Source organism: Terrapene carolina, unplaced genomic scaffold (assembly GCF_002925995.2).
Source record: "Terrapene carolina triunguis isolate 2854851 unplaced genomic scaffold, T_m_triunguis-2.0 Scaffold67, whole genome shotgun sequence".
NCBI classification, from domain to species: domain Eukaryota; kingdom Metazoa; phylum Chordata; order Testudines; family Emydidae; genus Terrapene; species Terrapene triunguis.
Window position 1 is genome coordinate 981915 of NW_020664418.1, and position 17720 is coordinate 999634.

The 17720-nt window shown below is 50.6% G+C and overlaps 1 protein-coding gene across 1 annotated transcript in view; it reads left to right on the forward strand.

The window, feature by feature from the left end:
• Positions 1-16368, forward strand: part of VRK3 (VRK serine/threonine kinase 3) — a 16712-nt gene extending 344 nt beyond the window's left edge. The window contains exons 2-14 of the mRNA XM_024219714.3: positions 1763-1905; positions 2378-2521; positions 2946-3092; positions 6710-6762; positions 9173-9239; positions 10117-10201; positions 10967-11069; positions 11710-11802; positions 12196-12328; positions 13287-13407; positions 13755-13813; positions 14487-14635; positions 15988-16368. Of these exons, the coding sequence (XP_024075482.1) occupies positions 1763-1905; positions 2378-2521; positions 2946-3092; positions 6710-6762; positions 9173-9239; positions 10117-10201; positions 10967-11069; positions 11710-11802; positions 12196-12328; positions 13287-13407; positions 13755-13813; positions 14487-14635 (1297 nt within the window). The 3' untranslated portion in view covers positions 15988-16368. The remainder of the gene's footprint in view (positions 1-1762; positions 1906-2377; positions 2522-2945; positions 3093-6709; positions 6763-9172; positions 9240-10116; positions 10202-10966; positions 11070-11709; positions 11803-12195; positions 12329-13286; positions 13408-13754; positions 13814-14486; positions 14636-15987) is intronic.
• The last annotated feature ends 1352 nt before the right edge of the window (positions 16369-17720 follow it).

The following is a 17720-nucleotide window of genomic DNA, read 5'->3' on the forward strand; positions in this document are numbered from 1 at the left end:
GCAGGTGCTTGGGGCTGGGGTGGGATGAGGGCACCAAGGGGAATGGGGGGGGGGGGCTGGGGTGGGATGGGTAGGTGTCTGATGGGGATGTGGGACAAGGGGCACCCCAGGGTGATGGGAGCTATCCAGGGTTCTGGTACATCAGGGTGTTGTGGCTGCAGAGCTAGGTAGGAGCCCAGGGTGGTGGGAGTGCTGGGCAGGGGCACCAGAGAGCAGTTCAGTGATAGGGACCGGGCAGCAGGTGGTTCTGGGTGACAGGAGATGCAGAGCTAGACAGTTGTCGGGTGGGGGCTACAGGGTAAAATGGTGCTGGACAGGGTCTCCAGGGCAGGAGTGCTTCCAGGTGATGGGGGCTGTGGGGCTGGGCAGGAACGCAGGGGGGCTGCCTAGGTAATGGGGCTGCAGTGTTTATGACACTGCTTTGGGTTTATCTATAGGCCCAGCCCTGGTAGATGAAAGGCCCAGTGTAAGACTTGGTTTTGCAGCCCTATTGTCACTTGAGGGTGTTGGCATGGACCTAACTTCTTCCCATCCTCTGGTGCTACTCCCTGCTCTGCAGCAGTGCTGCTGTAATCCTGGCAATTCATCATGGGACCCAGGGTCTCGCTGTGACTTCTCCACAAATACCATACTGGGAGCCCTGCCCGTTCCCAGTGCCCTCCTATTCCCCAGTGTTCACACACACTAAAGGATTTCCCTGCAGTAGGAAAAGAAAGATTCAGTTAGCAAATGATCTGCTACCTTTGGGAGCTTTAGTGACCATTTATGCATTGCCCAGATGGATAGGAGAGGGGCAGAGTGCATGCTGGGTCCTAGCAAACACAGCTGTATTGGGACTCCTGCCCCAGATGGTGCAGAAACTGTCTCACTTGCTGTTGAGGTTGATAATAGTGATGTTGATAAAGGCAGATGCTTTCCCAGTGCTAGTTTGGAGACTCCACTTGTAGCATTATCTAGTGGCTGGAATGAGGACTCCTGGGTTCATAGAATATCAGGGTTGGAAGGGACCTCAGGTGGTTTATCTAGTCCAGGGGTAGGCAACCTATGGCACACGTGCCGAAGGCGGCACACGAGCTGACTTTCAGTGGCACTCACACTGCCCGGTCCTGGCCACCGGGCCGAGGGGCTCTGCATTTTAATTTAAATTTAAATGAAGCTTCTTAAACATTTTAAAAACCTTATTTACTTTACATACAATAGTTTAGTTATATATTATAGACTTATAGAAAGAGACTGTCTAAAAACGTTAAAATGTATGACTGGCACGTGAAACCTTAAATCAGAGTGAATAAATGACGACTCGGCACAGCACTTCTGAAAGGTTGCCAACCCCTGATCTAGTCCAACCCCCTGCTCAAAACAGGGCCAATCCCTAGACAGATTTTTGCCCCAGATCCCTAAATGGCCCCCTCAAGGATTGAACTTACAACCCTGGGTTTAGCAGGCCAATGCTCAAACCACTGAGCTATCCCTCTCTATCAGCTCTCTGCCACTGATGCACTGTGTGGTCTTTAAATAATTTCTTCTCTGTGTGCCTCATTTTCCTGATCTTTGCAGCTTAGTTCATTACACGTTTGCTCTTACAATAATATGCATGCTGAGAGCCTCTGATGGTGGGTGAATGGACGTCTCCTCTTAGTAAACCCCTTTCTCCAGAGACGCAGCCACCGAAACACCAGAAAAACCTTTGAAAAGTTGACTTCTCACTTCAGCTCTGACACCTTTCCCTCTCTACCCTGCTTTGCCTTGGTTTGTTTTTCAGAATGATCAACTTTTGCCCGCAATGTGGCCAGAAGGTAGAGACGGCATTTCATTTTTGCCCTGTCTGTGGGAATAAGCTGCCTAAAGAAGAAGATGAGGAGCCAATGCAACTCACTCCAGATGCCTCTTTGTCCTCTCTGAAAGGTAGGTAAGACTGGGTTAAACAGCAGCCTCATTGTATAGAGATTCCAGATTAGCCAAAGCCCACTGATTACAAGCAGTTGTGGAGCATTGGCATACCAAGTACACATCTGTCTGAATAGATCCTCTTATTGCCTGCTTTAGGGTGTGCAAAATTGTTGCCTTTGATGGCAGTAGAGGGGAGTGAATGCAATCTGACCTGAGGAGCAGAGTCCCAGGACTCCTGGGTTCTGAACCAGCTCTGCCACAGGCTCACTATGTGACCTCCTCTGTGCCTCAGTTTCTCCATCTGTAAAATGGGGCAAACAGCACTGACCTGTTCTGTGGTGCGGGTGGGGTGTGGGTGTGAGGCGTTTCACCGTAAAGGGCTTTGAGCCCCGTGAATGGAAGGTGCTGTAAGTGCGGAGTGTTATGATTGACAATCATTGGAATAACGTGGACGGCATTGTGCGGGTTTGTTTCTTTAATCGTTCAGCCCTGAGGCAGAATGAGCCGCTTCCGGCAGAAAGAAAGACAGTGGAGTGGATATCTTCTGAGAAAATACCAGCTTCCACTTCGACTGAAGAGGAGGCTTGGAGCCCACAGGCTGCTTCCCCAAGTACCAAGGTGGCATCCAAGGGTGAGAGCTGGGGTGTTCCTCAGCACTGCTGTGCTCATGTAGGGGTGGGGCAGACAGGCACTCATGGCACTTAGGGTAGCGCTGGAGCCACAGAGGTGGCTTGTTCAGCCCTTGTGTCATTCTGCCATCCTGTCCCTTCGCTTCCCTACCTCCTGGCTGAGGTACAGGGTGGTACGGATGGGTTACAAGAGATGTTTGATTGTCCACTGCTGGAAGGAGAATACGTGAAACCCAAGGCCTCACTGGGGGAGCAGGATGAAGTGTCTGGGAGTGAGAGATGGGGAGCTGTATCAGGCTGGGTTGGTATTATCACAGTGTCTCTGGTTGGAATCTGAACTGTGGTGTGCTGGAGAGCAGCCGGACTCACTCTGTCTGTAGTGCCCTGTTATCTGATCAGAGCCCTGCTTTTGTCTCTTCTCCAAAGCAAAATTCAGTCCCCGATCTCCCCGGCGGCTCAAGTCCACCTCCGTGGCACCTCTCCCAGAGGGCAAGATCCTGACCGACCAGAACAGCAAGCAGTGGAAACTGGGGAAGCTTCTGAACCAGAGCGAGTATGGGCTGATGTACGAAGGTGCTGTGCAATCTCATGCTGGGATGCTATTTGAGGGAGGAGGATGATGATGGGGGGTGGGGAGTAGAGGTAGAGTATCCCTCCCTTCCTCTCTTCTTGTGGCATGCTGAAAGCTCAGCCTCCTGGGGAGGTTCCCTCGGGGGATGTGGAGAGAGGGGAAACTGCTTTTTGAAAGAGATCATGATTGAAGCCTCTTGCTGACACTTCCCAGTTTGCAGACAGAGCCAATCACAGGTGAATTTGCATCTTAGGTAAATAAGGGATTTAGCTGCCCTTCTCCATCCTGATTCTGCCTCCTCTGACTCTTTCTGCTCAGCAGACTCCCTGATTGCCATGTACAGTGCAGCAAGAATCCTTTGGTCTGTCTGCAGCAGGTCTTCCAAAGAGATGCCCTCTGCAAAGGATGCTGGAAATGCATCCAAAGTTCTACCCAGCATATGTCTGGGTAGTGGTAGTATTTAAAATCTGAGGGTAAGACTATTAATTCTTCTCTCCATTTTAAAGTATCCCTCTTCCACCCCATGTCACACACAAGTGGAAACAACAGGTTCTGAGCCTTGGAGGAGGCCATAGCTGTTCCATACTCTGCTTATATGGAAAGGGACAACATTGAAGGGTTGAAAGCCATTGATCCATCTCCTGTCCATAGGAGAGGATAACATGCACCCTCGGCAGCTCTCTCATTGGATTGGGATCTTACACAGTTTTCTATATTTGTGTTTTGTCAGAGGCCCGTGGTGCATCTCTCTCCTGGTACTGATCATAGAATCATAGAATATCGGGGTTGGAAGGGACCTCAGGAGGTCATCTAGTCCAACCCCCCACTCAAAGCAGGACCAATTCCCAACTAAATCATCCCAGCCAGGGCTTTGTCAAGCCAGGCCTTAAAAACCTCCAAGGAAGGAGATTCCACCACCTCCCTAGGTAAAGCATTCCAGTGCTTCACTACCCTCCTAGTGAAATAGTGTTTCCTAATATCCAACATAGACCTCCCCCACTGCAACTTGAGACCATTGCTCCTTGTTCTGTCATCTGCCACCACTGAGAACAGCCGAGCTCCATCCTCTTTGGAACCCCCCCTCAGGTAGTTGAAAGCAGCTATCAAATCCCCCCCTCATTCGTCTCTTCTGGAGACTAAACAATCCCAGTTCCCTCAGTCTCTCCTCATAAGTCATGTGCTCCAGACCCCTAATCATTTTTGTTGCCCTCCGCTGGACTCTTTCCAACATTTCCACATCCTTCTTGTAGTGTGGGGCCCAAAACTGGACACAGTACTCCAGATGAGGCCTCAACAATGTCTCATAAAGGGGAACAATCACGTCCCTCGATCTGCTGGCAATGCCCCTACTTTTACAGCCCAAAATGCCATTAGCCTTCTTGGCAACAAGAGCACACTGTTGACTCATATCCAGCTTCTCGTCCACTGTGACCCCTAGGTCCTTTTCTGCAGAACTGCTACCTAGCCATTCGGTCCCTAGTCTGTAGCAGTGCATAGGATTCTTCCGTCCTAAGTGCAGGACTCTGCACTTGTCCTTGTTGAACCTCATCAGGTTTCTTTTGGCCCAATCCTCCAATTTGTCTAGGTCCCTCTGTATCTGATCCCTACCCTCCAGCGTATCTACCACGCCTCCCAGTTTAGTGTCATCTGCAAACTTGCTGAGAGTGCAGTCCACACCATCCTCAAGATCATTAATAAAGATATTAAACAAAACCGGCCCCAGGACCGACCCTTGGGGCACTCCGCTTGAAACCAGCTGCCAACTAGACATGGAGCCATTGATCACTACCCGTTGAGCCCGACGATCTAGCCAGCTTTCTATCCACCTTACAGTCCATTCATCCAGCCCATACTTCTTTAACTTGGCGGCAAGAATACTGTGGGAGACCGTATCAAAAGCTTTGCTAAAGTCAAGGAATAACACATCCACTGCTTTCCCCTCATCCACAGAGCCAGTTATCTCCTCATAGAAGGCAATTAGGTTAGTCAGGCACCACTTCCCCTTGGTGAATCCATGCTGACTGTTCCTGATCACTTTCCTCTCCTCTAAGTGTTTCATAATTGATTCCTTGAGGACCTGCTCCATGATTTTTCCAGGGACTGAGGTGAGGCTGACTGGCCTGTAGTTCCCCAGATCCTCCTCCTTCCCTTTTTTAAAGATGGGCACTACATTAGCCTTTTTCCAGTCATCCGGGACCTCCCCCGATCGCCATGAGTTTTCAAGGATGATGGCCAATGGCTCCGCAATCACATCCGCCAACTCCTTTAGCACCCTCAGATGCAGCGCATCCGGCCCCATGGATTTGTGCTCATCCAGTTTTTCTAAATAGTCCCGAACCACTTCTTTCTCCACAGAGGGCTGGTCACCTCCTCCCCATACTGTGCTGCCCAGTCCAGCAGTCTGGGAGCTGACCTTGTTTGTGAAGACAGAGGCAAAAAAAGCATTGAGTACATTAGCTTTTTCCACATCCTCTGTCACTAGGTTGCCTCCCTCATTCAGTAAGGGGCCCACACTTTCCTTGACTTTCTTCTTGTTGCTAACATACCTGAAGAAACCCTTCTTGTTACTCTTAACATCTCTTGCTAGCTGCAACTCCAAGTGCGATTTGGCCTTCCTGATTTCACTCTTGCATGCCTGAGCGATATTTTTATACTCCTCCCTGGTCATTTGTCCAATCTTCCACTTCTTGTAAGCTTCTTTTTTGCATTTAAGGTCAGCAAGGATTTCACTGTTAAGCCAAGCTGGTCGCCTGCCATATTTACTATTCTTTCTACACGTCGGGATGGTTTGTTCCTGCAGCCGCAATAAGGATTCTTTAAAATACAGCCAGCTGTCCTGGACCCCTTTGCCCTTCATGTTATTCTCCCAGGGGATCCTGCCCATCTGTTCCCTGAGGGAGTCAAAGTCTGCTTTTCTGAAGTCCAGGGTCCGTATTCTGCTGCTCTCCTTTCTTCCTTGTGTCAGGATCCTGAACTTGACCATCTCATGGTCACTGCCTCCCAGGTTCCCATCCACTTTTGCTTCCCCTACTAATTCTTCCCTGTTTGTGAGCAGCAGGTCAAGAAAAACTCTGCCCCTAGCTGGTTCCTCCAGCACTTGCACCAGGAAATTGTCCCCTACGCTTTCCAAAAACTTCCTGGATTTTCTGTGCACCACTGTATTGCTCCCCCAGCAGATATCAGGGTGATTAAAGTCTCCCATGAGAACCAGGGCCTGCGATCTAGCAACTTCTGTTAGTTGCTGGAAGAACGCCTCGTCCACCTCATCCCCCTGGTCTGGTGGTCTATAGCAGACTCCGACCACATTTTATTTACATACCACGTGTAAAGAGCAGAGTCCCTTGATACTACACCCATGCCTAGGTGCTCCAGTGCTTGTTGCTTTAGCAGTGTCTGGAGAGAGTTGAGACAAAGGTCCTATAACTCTGAAGCAAGGTGGGAATTGTCATGCAGCCACTTGCAAAGAGGCCTCCACAGATGGTATTTTCACAGTCCCAAGGTGAGGGAGGCAGAAGATAACTGAGAATCAAGCCACTCTTGCGCTAGTTTCTGAGCAGCTAGCATTGCAAGTACTTCTGTCCCATTCACCTGTAACCTCATTTGTTCCATCCTTCCACAGCACAATCAGCATCTGGAGCCTGCCCTCAAAAACAAAGCTACTTTCTCAAACTTGTGAGTTCTGGTCTGTTCCGTGTATGGGGCCCTTTGGTCTGACCTACCAGCACTGCTGGTATCATGGTGAAAGGAGTGGTAGAATGCAGAAGCTCAGATGACTGTAATGGTTCCCTCTAGTCTTATTCTCTATAAGATTTCACAGTGTTAGCTAGCATCATTGTCTTTGTTGTTGCAGGTGAAGTTAGTCAGAGAAATGAGGAAATAAACCGCATAGGTTAAAGACACAGTACAACTCCCATGGGTGTCTTGCTTAGACTTCAATGGAAGCTGGATCAGGAGGCCCTTAATACATAGTAGTGAGCAAAGCTGTAAGGAAAACAGATCTAAGGATTTAAAAAAGCCACCCCAAAGGGGCTGCCCTTTAGATTACAAAGCTAAATTCTACCCTCCATTACACCTCTGCAGTCCTGTTGATTTCCTGGTTGTAAATGAGGGTAGACTTTGTCCCCTTTGTTTATAAATTTAATATGTCATAGGATCTTCTTTAAGCCTGTTCTGTAAAGGTTAACAACAACAAAACTCTAGAAAGTGTTATTTAAAACCCTGGCGTGTGTGTGTGTTTTGTGTTGTTTTTTGTCCCCAGAACTACTGAACACTCTGTAGTCTGGAAAGTGACTGTAGATCTAACATTGAGCTCTTCTGTAGCTGTCACCTCTCTTTGATGCCAGAATGAGTTTATAAAGTCAAATGCTGATTGATCTAAATTTGTTACCCTGTGTCAGGTCCCCTGGCATCTGCCAGTCCAGCCGGGCTCTCCAGAACTGGCACCATTCCCAATCATAAATAGTCTGCAATTGGAATTTCGCTGACTGTTCTTGACAATGCACAAGCCAGAGTGGTATCCAGGTCACTGTCCTGTGTCTGCCTTGGCTCTTCTGGTTAATGGGATTTAGAAATTGTCATTGGCAAAACCCAGGGATGATTTTAGGAAGAATGTGCCCACTTTTATAGTCAGTGGAATAGTGTCACTGGAACTGTGCCAGGGAAGAACCAGTTAAAAGTTGCAGAGGAAAACATTACTGGGGAGCCTTCTCCAACAAAGGGTTAACCAGAAATGTTTAACGCCACAAAGAATGTGTAGATAGAACTAACGGATTGCCAGGAAACCTTCATCTCTGTGTGTTGACAGTACTGTAGAGCAGTACCAACTCTCCCATTCAGCAGTCCCCTCCCACGCCAGCACCACCCATCCCATCTGCCCTGATACTGCATTGTTTCTATGGCCCAAATCCCTCCCTTTGCAGTGGCAAAGGATTATGGGATATGGAAGGACACTGTTTTTGTTCATGGACACCAGGTCTCAGCGGTGGGTGTTGAGGGTTTAGAAAGCAGGACAGGTTCTGTGCACGTTCTACCAGCCAAAATACTCTTGGTTGGGAGGTACTGAAAGAATTCTGCAGTTTGTTAATCTGCACCACCTGCCAGCTGCCGATTTACAGCACTACTGGCCACATTGGGCGGGGCTAATGATATCAAACTGGGCCAGTGGATCTGAAATTGTCATCTCTCCCACTCTGTGATGTCTCTCCTAAGCTAGCATGTGGCATCCTGCAGCTTCTGGATAATACATTCAGGCCATTAGGGAACTGCAGTGACAAAAGAGCAATACCAAATGCATGTGGACAGACACATGCTGGTATGTAAGAAGGCGTTCTGGGAACCCCAGAGGGTTTGGGGCTCAGTACAGCATCCAGACATTTGGCTGCAGCTTCTCCGGGGCAGGAAGTGGCTTGAGAACAACCTTCGTTGCCAGATTTCTGGTACTTCTTGGCAGGCCGAACTACAGGGGGAGTGGCCTTTAGGGGTTCAGTGCAGCCCCTGTTAGAATTTCCATGTTATCTGATATGGCCATGCCCCTGCTGTGGACAAATAGTTTCACCTTCAAGGCTGTCACCTGGCTCCTTCCACCAGCCCTGAATGGCCTGAGGAAACTCATGGAACCAAACTTCAGTAAGCTCCTCCATTGGAAGACTCCTACCCCAGAAAGAGCTGCAGGATCACACAGTTCTGACCAGTTTAGAGGGCTGTCTTCATTCTCTGGGGCACTTAGGTACCTGCAGAGAGCACTGAGCAGTAGCACTTTAACTGTCTGTTCTGAGGCCTTTCCATGCTTGGGTTAGCTGTGCTGTATTGATAGTGGGAGTTGGTGTGGTTCAGTAGATGGGGCACTGGACTGAGAGGCAGGAGACCATGTTCTGTTCTTAGCTCTGCCACTGACCTGCTGGGTGACTCCCCCTCTCCTTAGACCCCTCAGTGCAGCACTGTGAGATCCATAGGTGAGAAGGGCTAGGGCAGGATTCTTACGCTCGCATGCTCCCTAGTAAATGGACGTGGTGGTGATACTGACGCAGCACATCGCTGAATGTAAAACAGTGCAGCTTCATCTCTCTCTCCTCCCAACCCTCAGGACGCCAAAGATGGCAGGATCTACAATGAGCAGATCTTCCTGCAGCGAGCAGCAAAGAAAATCACAGGTAAGTGCCATTCCTGGATGGTTGGGTTCCCAACCTGCAGGTCCTCCCTGTGCATCTGCTAGGAGACACTCCAAAGTCTAGACTCAGGTGACTCAAATCATTGGCTGACCTGTGCCTCAAAGAGTGTTGAGTGCTAACCAGTGTGTTTAGAAATGACTCTCCCAGGAGCAGGAAACCTCAGGGTGTCTGTTGGGCAGCACCTTCCCATTCCCAGCTCGGTGTTTTTCCCTGCTGCGCTCAGAGGAGTTCCCCTGCTGAAGAGTTGTCTCTGTCTCACTGACAGCTGTTTAACTCTGCACCCTGACCCCTCTGGGGTTGACAAGAGCCCATCCCATGGCTGTTCCATCAACCCTGGCTGTGCAGAGCTGCTCTCTGTCCAGCCAGCTAAGCCTGGGCACTCCAGTCAGCGCATGAAGTCTGGGGCCTGGGCAGCAGCAGGAATAGGGATCCAGGTCAAACCTGCCCCTTTGTGATTCCCACCACCCTTATATGTGGGACATAGGTCTCCATGCCATTCCCCTTCTCAGAGTACCTAGGGCTGTAGCATCCCATACTCTTCCCCTTCCCTTCCCTGGCCTGGATTTGGCATCCCCACACCCCTCTCCCCCTTCCGTCATCCTACCCTTCCTGTAATTCTGGCTGCCTGCCACTGATTCTCACAGAGCTTTTAGTATCATGTCTGGTTGCCTGCTACGCTGGCTTTTATGGGGGCGGTTCAGGTGACAGGATGAGCCTTGAACTCTCGATTGCCCAGCGCAGAGGGTCTGTATCTGCGGGGAAAGGAAAGGCACTGGGTGGGTGTCCTCACTGTTTGCAGAGTTCCTTAGCCAGCAGCATGGCAAAGCTGTGCCCATCTGTCCTGTTGTCTCCCTCCTAGTGGATAAGTGGAAGAGGATTCACTCGGTGCCCTTGCTGGGGATCCCAAATTGCATTGGCTTTGGACTCCATGAGAGTAACTACAGGTAAGGCAGGTCTGTGAGCTGCCAGATAGAGACAGCTGGGGAGTTCCCTCCTGCCCAGGAATCCACTATTCTCTTTATCTCCTTGCTCTCCACTGCCAGGCTCTTGCTTCTCCCTCACAATACCACCCTTTTCTGTCTCCCCCCAGCTACTGACCCATTGTCTATGCATTGGCCCTCTCTCATCTGATTACTGTAACCCCGGCTTCCTTGTCTCTCCTCCCAGTTAATCTCTCCAAACTGTGTCAGGTAAAGTCCTTTTCCCCTCCCGCTGCACTGACCTGCATCAAGTGCTACCCCGCTGCTGTCTGCTTCCTGCCATTCTCTCTCCCAGCCTCTTCCTTCATCCCGTTTTTCTGCTCTTGCTTTTGCATCTTCTTTCATGCTGCTGCTAACACTCTCCCGCTCCCTGTGCACAGTGACTTCTCTCTCTTCCACCTCCTCTTCCCAGGAATCCTCCTTCCTTCTGTCCCTTCTCCCTCTCCTGGCATCTTGACTGTCTTTGCCTGTGGGCTCTGTGTGGAGGGGAACGTGGTAGTCTGTCAACAATACTTCAGAGGGAATGCTGACCTGCCAGCGTCTCTCCCTTTCCCCTCCACAAACAGGTTCTGTTGTCAAATACAAGGGAAGCTGTGCCTTTGTTAAACTAGAGAGAAAGGGAAACCAATTCAGGTCAAGATTGGTAGCTGAGCTACCCAAATAAGCTTTGAGACCCTCCCATGACAGGTGCTGACCAAGTGCAACATGCTCTTCTCTCCTCTCTCACAGGTTTCTGGTGTTCCCTGAGTTAGGGCGAACTGTTCAGTCAATCCTGGACAATGGCACAAATCTACTGACAGAGAAACCGGTTTTCCAGATCGCCATCAGGGTGGTATGTGGCAGGCCAATGCTTTTGGGGGTTGTTCAGAGCTGGATTCTCTCTGGCCTTTGCAAGGATGCTAGTTCCAGTGCAGGCCAGGGTTGGGACCAATGCATCATGGGTGAGTCATGTGCAGCGGCTGCTTAGTGCATGGCCTCCAGGGGAATGTTAGGGAAACATCATTATTTACTTTCTAAACACACGCACAAAAGAGCTAAGTGAAATTGGTCAAACTTACTAGAGTAACTTCCTGAGGGCCAGACTTTCTGAAGCACTGAGCACCCACAAATCCCACTGAAGTCAATGGGAAAGAGCAACTTTTGCTAAGCACTTTTGAAGATCAGGTACAGCAGACTGAGCAGGGCTCCAGTCTCTGATCTCTGAATAGTGTAACATGGTACTAGGGCATGGGGCTGGCTGGGGCTGTTGGTGATGAACTTGTGGGTCTGTTAACGTTCTACCCCAAGGAAATTAGGAGACAGAGTGAATGGGGCCCCCCTGAATTTCTCAAGTGCCTCCCAACATGGAAAAGCAGAGTGGAAGAGGCTGTGCAGTTAGCCTGCTCCTTAGTCTCCCAGCTGCCAAGAGCCTGGGGAAGATGCTCTAGCTGAAGGGCTGTGCGTGGGTCTGACGTCTCTTGTTCTGCCCCTAGCTAGACTCCCTGCAGTACATCCATGGAAACGAGTATGTGCATGGGAACATCACAGCAGAGAACATCTATGTGAACCCAAACGACCTCGCAGAGGTAGGAAATGAGAACAGCAGGAGCAGAGAGAGGTAGCAGGAGAAGTGGGCCTGTGCCCTAGCCAGAGCATTCTCTTATGAAGGGGAGGGTTGATTCCTGGCTGCACCCTGTGTCAGTGCTGCCCCATAGCAGGTGCTGTGTGTGGGATTGCAAGGATCACTGTACCCCACGTGTTCACCCCCCAGGGAAAGGATTTTGGGCTCCCTTTAGTCTCTGCATCTTAAGGGGTGGTGTAGGGAGAAGGGGTGGAATCTCTTGGAGGAGAGAGGATCACATAAACTGGAGAGGGGACGTTGGGAGGTGAGGGGCTCCCTGGTTCTCCCAGAGCAGCAGCGCTCTCCTTCTTCCCCTTGCGCAGTCGCCCAGGAAGACATTTCACACTCTCTCTCCTAGGTCACCCTGGCGGGTTACTGCTTTGCATTCCGATACTGCCCGGGAGGAAAGCACGTGGCTCAGCGTGAAGGCAGCAGGACTCCTCACGAGGGCACCATTGAGTTCATCAGCCTGGATGGGCACAGGGGAGCTGGTGAGACCACAGTCCCTGATGGGTTGGCGAGGCTGTGACAGCTCTCCTCCTTGGACATCCCTGCTTGCCCGTGGCTCCCTCTGCCTGTCTCCTTCCCCCTCACTATTCTTCCATTAGTTGTTGGTAACACCTTCCTCTCTGGTCAACCTGCTGCTCCCTCCTCCGATGCAGCTGCTCTGCTACTTCCACAGTCGCCGCATGACTTAGGCAGGAGCGTGACATGGTGGGAGAATGTTTCCATCCCATGCAAGGTTGTGGTAACCCAGCCATGTAGGGGAGTGGAAATCCAGGACAATGGGTGCTGGTTTAATGGGTATCTGTAAAGCTTGGCAGAGTGCATTCCTTGCTGATTCAGGCCGATGTACAGGGCAGGGGGGGTTCCCCAGCCTGGGTCCAATTGTGGTCTCATGGCCATCTCCATGAGATGCTTGTGGAGATGAAGTGCTCAATCTGCTCAGAGAGGAGGACATTGGAGGTTCTGACCTGGACCGCACAGTGGTGAGAAGGAACTGGAGACAGGGTTGGCCGGTTTGCCCCACCCTTTATCACCTCGGACAGAAGCATAAGCGAGTCAGGGCGCGCATGTGGACCAACAGACACTACTTCAGATTCTGCAACTCCAGGCGCGTGCTGTGCATGCGTAACCTTCAGTGGAATACAACAGGGACCATCACTCAAATAAGAGCTGAGGCACAAATTGGTGAAGAGGTGCTCCCAAAGTTGCAGTGAATTGGTGGCTGAGCTGGAAAGAGAACCCAGGAATCCTGACTCAAACTACTAGGCCACTCTACTAGGAAATGTTTCCTGCTGTTCAGCCTTATGCTTTCCAGAGCTCAGTTCTATACTGTCCCCTTGCGGGGAGGGACCCCCTTGAACCAGGCCTTTTTGGGTATTACTCCCAAACTCTGCTTTTCTCACTGTTTCCTGAGCTGCTGGGTTTCTCTCTCTCTTCCATCAGGACCATCTCGCCGGAGTGACCTGCAGTCTCTGGGCTACTGCATGGTGAAGTGGCTGTGTGGCTTCCTGCCCTGGACTGATGAGCTGGCTGATGTGCACAAGGTCATGGAGCAGAAAGAGAGGTGAGCCCTGGGGTTGGGGACCCTGCCTACCCTTCTGGCCCTGGGAGGAAAGCAGTGAGGGAAGGGGGTTCAGAACTAATGGGGGACTCAATCGCCCTGGTGCAGATCTTGGGGTGTCTGAAATCTGTGACTGTAAGTGCTGCCTCCCATGGAAGTAGCTGGCCAAACTCCTCTTGGGAGCAGGACCCACCCTGAAATCACTGTGTGGGCAAAACAGGCTGGAGGGTGTGAGCTGAGCTGGTCATCTTGCACTGCTTTCACCTGCCCCATCACTGGGGGCAGTTTGTTCAGGCGCCCAGTCCCTTCTTTCTTGTTTAATGGCGTTGTGTGTGTGCTAAACACTGTAGGTACAAAACAGACGTGGTCGGGCTTCTGCGACTGTGCTTCGGCCGAAAACCAACTCCAGGTATGGACTTGTACTGAGAGTGGCTGCAGGACCTAGTGGTCGCTGTGTGTAAGGGCTGATTGTTCACTGAAGCTAGAAACTGGCCTGTGTCCCCCATGCAGTCTCAGCTGACGGGTTGTGTCTGACCATAGTCATTCTAAACCCTTTGCTGCAGTGCCAGTCTGCTCATGAACTAGTAGCCTTGACCGCGAGAGCTGCCCTTGTAGGACCTGTCCAGGGAGGCCATGGGAGCTCCAGAAAGATCCCTGATATCTGTGTGGGGTGACATAGCCAGCTCTCAGGCTCCCCCATGGATCCAGTTTTTCTCCTTGCTCTGCATCGTGCTGGAATGAGGGTGACCTGTATGCCCCTGCGTCAGCATCCATGCAGCATGAGGTGGTGATTCTGAGCCTTGCTACAGTAGGATGCTGGCCAGGGGTTAAAGCAAGTGAGCGGGAACAGGGAGACTTTGGATCTAGTCGCGGTTCTGCTGCTGACTCATTGGGTGACCTTGGGCAAGGTGCTTCCCTCTCTGGGCCTGTGTTCCCCCATCAGTGCAGAGGAGGGGTCTAGTGGGAAAAGCCCCTGCGGAAGTCTTGTTTAGCATCTGGCTTAGCAACGCAGGGAGTGAGTGCTGGGGCTGCTGCTCTGGAGAACCACAGCCATTCCTGTGAGTGTCTGTACCACTTTGCAGATGCCCTGCACAACTACCTGCAGCAAGCAATGGCCTTGGCCTTTGAAGAGGAGCCAGACTACGAGGCACTGCGAAAGCTCTTGGGGAAGCCACTGGAGATGAGGAGAGCTTCAGCTTATGACTCGGTGGACCTCAAGGTGGTGCCTTAGGTAAAGTGCTTCCTACGGGGGTAGCAGGTTGGGGGAAGCAGTCACCCCCCTGCCCCAGGAATAGTGGAATATGGTACTTCAGCTGGCAGTGGTGACCATTGCCTTATCTGATCTCCCCTCCGCACGTGAGTCTAACATGGTAAGCAGGGAGGAGGCTTCTCTCTGCACTGGGTGTGAAGATCTAGAAGGAGGGCTAAAGGGACTCTGACTGCTCCAGTGGGGCTTGTGTTAACCCTTAGAGCACCGAGGGTGCTCATTTTCCATTCCTCAGCCCTCCTTCCCCACTTGAGCACCCTGCCCCTCCCTCCCCCCTCTTTGTGATCAGTTTCCTCCCCATCTCCAGTTGTGTTGAGAATGGGTGCTGGGTCTTGTGGAGAACATGCATGTGGGTTCAAGGAAAGTTTTTGGCAGCAGGGAATAGGACTTCCTGTCAGGAAGAGTGATGTCCCACCCTGCTTCCTCACAGCTGGGGAGCCTCACATGCTGGCCTCGGGTCTCTCTCCCTAACACTGTTCCCATTTATCATCACCAGGGAACTCAGCAGTTCTGAAAGGGTTAAGATGTCTTGAGGGTCACTGCTCAGTACAAGGAGAGCTGGTTGGCTGGCTGTTCCCAAAGGCTGGAGCAAGATCAGAATTTGTGGCACTGTTCTTTGATGCCAAATGTGCCTAACCTGGCCAGATTGGCTTTGCCTCTCTCTGTGTCCCTGCGGCTCGCAGACTGTTGAGTCAGAGCCCTTTCTGGGTAGGAGGAATGAAGATGTGCACAGCCTTTAGGTAGAGAGCTGCCCAGCCTTATGCCATGCTCGTCCATCGAAGCAGGCTCCTAGAGCTCCGCTTTCTCAGGGACGCTGACTGAGCAGTGAACACTCACTCCGTCCCCTCCTTGGAGGCATAGGTGTAGCTCTAGTTTTGCTGAGTTCTGACAATTTGCCACCTTCAGAGGCTCCCATGGCTAGTCTAAGCCCATATCAGTAGGACCAGCCCTGCTTCTGCCCTTGGGTCTCTCTGTGGTGTCCATCACCTTGGGATCTAAAGTGGGTAGAGGATGTGGTCTTGCTACATCAGGCAGCACACGGCTGGTCAAGTCCACCTAAATCTGTGCTGGCTAAAATGTCTCTCCCATCTTGGAGGCTGTAAAATTTGTTGGTAGCCACCAAGGTATCGAACCAAATTCAGCCCTAGCACAATCTAACCAATTCACATAGAGACTTGGCCCTTGTCTCAGCTTAGAGTCAGACCCAAGTAAATTGGCTCCAGGTGGCACTGCCAACAGCACTGGCACTGAGTAACAGAGTAGAAGGGGCTGGTCATGCTCCATCCTGATTTATGTTGTTCTTTGTGGCTTTTCAGATCTCAAGAAACTGACTAAAACTGTGAGAGGTTTAACCTATTGGAAGGGCCCTGCTCTGGGGCAGCCAGCTCCTGCAGTCCTTCATTACACACCTGTTCTAGATTTCCCTGGGGGTTTGATAGGGATTGTTTTTAGGGCTTTTACAGTGATTTTTAGAAAGCTGACTTTTGAGCCAGTGCTGTAGCTTAATGAGCTCCAGCTAATGTGAAGACTAAACCCCTGCTTGGCAGATGGCTGCCCCAACCACCGTTTGGAACTACCTAGCAACTGGGAGCGTTGCCATAGGGACACAGACTGAGCCCGGTGAAGGGAAAAGAAATCAGGGGTTTTAAATGTTTGTATCCTGCCTAATAAACATTGTTTTTTTTGTAATAAATGCTTTGTGGATGGATCCCAAGGCTCTGTTTTCTATGTTGATCCAGGGCATGTAGGCTCTTTATTTAAATAATCCTACTTGGCATCTACAATACCTTTTCATCAGACCTCAAAGCACTTTACCAATGAGGGCATGCTTCCAGATGAGGAAGTGGAGGCACCCAGGTGAAGTAACTTGGCTAAGCTCACAGGCAGTGACTCAGCAGCAGAGCTGGAAAGAGAACTCCTGTCTCCTCATGCTCAAACCACTAGACTAGGTTGTCTTCCCTGAAAACTAATTGGAAGGAAATTGTAGTAGCCGGTTATGCTACAAAGCACCAAGTGTGTGAGTCATGAAATTTCCCCCATTCAATAAGCTGAGTAAAGATTCCTGCAGCAATGGCCTGGGAGCCTGCAGCAGAGGGGCCCTGTTAATAAAACCCTCATTCTTCAACCTCTGCTCAAGCCAACATTCCTCCAAGGCTGGATTGACACTGCCTTGTGGAAGATGGAGCCAGGCTCCAGCTGTGACGCAGTAGGGAAACTTGCTAGGACTGGCCTTTGCTACCTTATTTTTCTACAAGAGATTTAATTTGTTACGTTGTTACAGGGGAGCAAATGATCAGGAGCCATACAAGAGGGAACATGGGCAAGTAAGAGCAGAGGCCTGAAAAGTTTCTGGATTTGCCTGACTAGCTGTGTGACCTTGAACAAGTCAGTTAGCCTTGCTGGGGTTTGTCTACACCCCTTTGAGATGATAAGGAAGCTAGGTTTTTCATGTGGTTTGAGGTTTATCTTTACGCTGTTACCCTTGCTCAGAAACAATGCAGGCTGGCTCCCCGTGAGGTCAGATACATGCCATTTTCATGTGAGAGTCATTGACATAATGTTCCTTTGAGCCATAAGCTGCACAATTATTTTGTATAGTTCTAGTCTGCATTTTCCCTGCTAGGAGTTCCTTATGTGAACTCACTACCAACTGATGCAGCTATAAGCCCTACATGCATGGGCCAGAGTAATTGTCTCCAGTGAACACTACTTTCAAATGCAGTCCCCTGCCCTGAAGACTTAAGTAGAACTAATACATATAGCGTAGTGCTACTGCCTACATGAGATCTGGGGTCAAAAGCTTTTCCTCACTCCCTAGAGAGGAAGGAGCCAAAGGTATTTAACAGGACCACAAGAAATCCACCTCTGTAGAAATGTGTGCAGGTCACATCTCCCACCATCCCTTAAGCTGTCAGTAAAAAAACAAAGTTGTGGCCTTTCTGCTTGTAAGTGTAACTCAGGAGTTCTCAAACTGGGGGTCACAAGGTTATTACATGGGGGTGGGTCATGAGCTGTCAGCCTCTACCCCAAACCACACTTTGCCTCCAGC